Source organism: Lolium perenne, chromosome 1 (genome assembly GCF_019359855.2).
Source record: "Lolium perenne isolate Kyuss_39 chromosome 1, Kyuss_2.0, whole genome shotgun sequence".
NCBI classification, from domain to species: Eukaryota; Viridiplantae; Streptophyta; class Magnoliopsida; order Poales; family Poaceae; genus Lolium; species Lolium perenne.
This window is the reverse complement of record NC_067244.2, coordinates 68048927-68052647: the sequence shown is the minus strand read 5'-3', so window position 1 is coordinate 68052647 and position 3721 is coordinate 68048927. Positions and strand designations below refer to the sequence as shown.

Below are 3721 nucleotides of genomic sequence, written 5' to 3'. Positions count from 1 at the left end.
GCACAAGAGGCCCGGATGCATAGGATATGTTGCCTTAATTGACTTCAAATTAAGGTGAACCGAACCTACCCAGAGAAGCATAGAAGGATGATCGTCTATCCTCGTCGTGACTCCTACATTTAAAAGGGCTGGCAAGCTACCCCACACAGGAAAATTCAGACATTTTCCTCACCAATTCTGTCTCTTACAATACCAAGAATTCGTGACCTTGTCTAAAAATTGTTGAAAAATATATACTACTACCATTTAACTATCAGAGGAGGGGCTGACTTCACACAGGAAATGGCTGACTGCACACAGGAAAATTTAGACATTTTCCTCATCAATTCTGTCTCTTACAATCACAAGAACTCATGACCTCGTCTAAGAATTGTTGACACAGATATACTATCATTTAACTCTGAGAGGAGTAATCTTCCATCAAGTGCTTAAAATTGCAAAGAAAAATATCCATTTACTTCCATTTCAGTAGCAGCGAATGAGTACTCTTCCACCAATGTATATATTACAGCGCACTCCCAAAATCTACAAGTCAAAATCCCCAATCCCAAGTGTTAGTGGAAAGTCATCCGAGAATATAGTACAGTAGGCATCGCAAATGCAGAAAAAGAAAAACACTAGGTTGTTTCAAATGCACCAAAGATGGCAAAAACTACTCCATATGCTTCTCTGGTACATATACATACTACGTATGCATACATAGCCGTGAGGTAGCTCAGGTGCAGTTGCTAAGACCTAAAGCATCACTAGCTACCTACTACAAATACATAAGCCTACATACTAATCCTTACAAGAGACATGTGAAAACAAAATGGAGAATCTACCATTCTGAAAAAGATGGAAATTTCTGGCTGGCCTTTGAAGCTTCTTATTCATGCTGATTCACATGTACGTGCCAGGGCGGATGCTATTGCTCAAGCGGCGATGTAGGTGACTGAACCGCTAGCCGTTCCGATACCTCAGCTAGAGATGTGAGGTTGCACTTGATCACAGCCTCGACAAAATAGCAAGTTTCATCCTTTGTGTTGCCGTCGGGCACATCAACGACGAAGGACTCGATTACAAGCGTCCCTGGCCTCCCATCAATGCTCTCTGGGTGGACAGTTATGATGGATGAGTAGTTCTGAAGAAGTGGCAACACAGAAGATTAGCATGGATCAAACAGACGCTTAAAGAAGTAGTAAAGATCATCAGCGGAGGCATGTCCAATCAAACAACTTTTCTTTACAATAGTGGCAACTGTGGTCAAAATCTTCTTCTTGCGAGGTTCCAGAAACAGGAAAGCCACATGCAGATCACTAGATTCATACACATGATTTCCTTCTAGAGAAGGCAGACAAAGCATCCGAATTTCACACCGCAAACTATGATGATCATGTTCCTTGCTTAGTAGGTCAAATACTTGATTTTCTAGTAAGACTGACCAATAAACACTTGGTAAACGGTGATCTTCTTTAGAAGCTAAATGCTTTATTTCTGATTAGTAGTTACACAAATGAGGGAGTAAAATGCCAGTATATATTTGTCACAACAGTCAAATAAAAACAAGCTTTCTGACAGATAAACACTCGGTGATATCTTCAGAAGCTATTACAAACGAGAGATGCAGTGAGTGAAATGCTATATATTTGTCACGACACATAAATGAAAACAAGCTTTCTGATCTGCCAGGCAAAGCTTCAATGTTATATCCTCAAGCTAATGCTAATATCTATGGCCATGTTAGCATCAGACTTGAACTGAAACATTTGGCAAGTACTGTAAGAAAAAGAGCACGAAATGGTAGCACGTACCCTGAGCCTGTGGTCGCCGCCAACAAACTTGACACTGAGGATGTGCTCGTCGTCGTCCAGCTGCTCGAGCCTCTCGGTGCTAGTGGTGGCCGGCAGGCCGGTCTTGACGTTGACCTCCCTGACGCTGCCGATCTCGAGGTCGCCCCCGCGCAGCACGCAGCGGCTGACGAACGGCTTGTAGCGCTGCGGCTGGTCGAAGCTCCGCACCAGAGACCAAACCTGCAAGCCCGGCACCAACTCAATCAAAACAGCCCGCGCCATGAAACAGATATCCATCCGCCCGCCAGGGAAACAGAGAGAGGAATCGGCACATTGAACTCCGCCACACCAATGGTATGAACCGACAGGGCAATAGCCGAACAAGATCGAGAAACCAAGCGCAAGAGAAGAGAGCTCCAGATCCAAGAAAATATAGCACCCACCACCAACCGAGGCGAGCACGGCAAGGGAATCGACGAACCCACGCAACAGTGAAAGGAACAGCATCGGAAGGAAGGGGGAAACGGGAAAGGGTGGGCGTCTCACGAGGTGCACGGGGGCCTTGATGTGCTTGACGAGGGCGGAGGTGCACTGGTTCTCGGCGGGCGCGTGGCCGTGCAGCCGCCGCATGTGCTCCGCCTCCGTCGCCGCCGCTCCTCCAGCCGCCGCCTCGTCGCTGAGCCTCCAGCCCCGCGCGGCGCCACCTACGAGGCCGACCATGGCGGATCCCCGCTCGCCGCCGCTCCGACCGGTGGTTGGGCTGCCGCCGCTGTCCTAGCTGTCTTTTTCAGCTCCTCTGCTGCTGCTGGTTGCCGGGGTGGGTTGGGCTAATCCGTTCGGTGGGGTTCCTTACGCGGGCGGGTACAAAAATCTGCGTGGTGAGGGGGCCCACCCACGAGTTATCCATGCGCAGACCCCGAGGCCAGGGAAGCTTCACCGGAGCGTGCGCCGGGTCCATGGACCAGGGCTGTTTCTAGGAAACGACGGTGGCTGCGCTGATATTTTCGGCCAGTAGGCATGTGTATAGGCTCACAAAAATATCTCTTGCCACACCTAAAAAGAGCACGCTACAAGTCATTGCCAGCTAGGACTTTTAACATGGAGCCATTGCAGTTAGTACGACAGAAATTATTTTATCTTAGGTTGCCTAACTTTCATTTAGCTTAGTTTCCTTCACTCTGTGTGCTTGATGAGACATTTTGATAGTAACCCTTGCAACTCACTCTCAACAATAATCTGGAAATGACACCATTGCATGACCTACTAGCCACTTGAAGGGTATTTTACTATTTTGGTTAATGATGATATTCTAGCTAATGCGTGAACTAATGTTGGCTCTAAATGATATTACAGGTTTTAGTTCACACGTGATGACGAATGATGGTTAGAGACCCTCCAATTGCTATTCAAGAGAAGTGTCACTGTTTTGGCTTGTTTTTCTATTGATTTATGTTGAAAGTTATAGGGAACACCGTACTATTAAGAGAGGCAGTCTTGATGTGCTTATCGGGGATGTTGTCAGCAGCCTACCACCAAAATACCATCACACAAAAGAGAGGAGACATAGTTCGGAGGAGAATGAACCGTTTTCAAGGTTTTCAGCAAAAGCCAGCGGCCAAAACCGGCAGCGCCGGACTCACCGCCAGAATGACCGGCTGGATGTCGGGAGCCAAACCGGTGCCGGACGAAACGATATACTGGTTCACCTCCCGGATGAGGTCCATATCCAGCCGGTTGTTCCGGCACAGGTGTCGGCGTAGGCCCGGCCCACAGGAATGGTTCAGCTCAGGAGTTGGCTTCTTGGCCGTGTCGCTGGTCTGGTTCAGCGGCCTGCCTAGCGCGTCTGCTAGCCATTTCGTCGATAGGACTGGCCCATCAGTCTAGGCGTCGGTTGGTCCATCAAGAGCTCCGGCAGTGCCGACTTTCCGCCGGACTAACCCACTGTAACT

At 48.3% G+C, this 3721-nt stretch overlaps 1 protein-coding gene across 2 annotated transcripts; it reads right to left on the bottom strand.

The window, feature by feature from the left end:
- Nucleotides 1-287: 287 nt before the first annotated feature.
- LOC127296170 (abscisic acid receptor PYL5) lies at nt 288-2621 on the bottom strand. 2 transcript variants are annotated; one of them, XR_007848286.2, is made up of 4 exons: nt 2319-2621; nt 1794-2012; nt 825-1123; nt 288-525 (listed from the first exon to the last, which is right to left on the bottom strand). XR_007848286.2 is itself a non-coding variant. In XM_051326204.2 (3 exons), exons 1-3 carry the CDS (start codon nt 2490-2492, stop codon nt 908-910), a joined length of 609 nt encoding a protein of 202 aa, XP_051182164.1. In that variant the 5' UTR covers nt 2493-2621; the 3' UTR covers nt 435-907. The 2 variants fall into 2 exon arrangements, 1 of the variants encoding a protein (XP_051182164.1); XM_051326204.2 differs by having other exon boundaries at nt 435-1123.
- Nucleotides 2622-3721: the final 1100 nt, after the last annotated feature.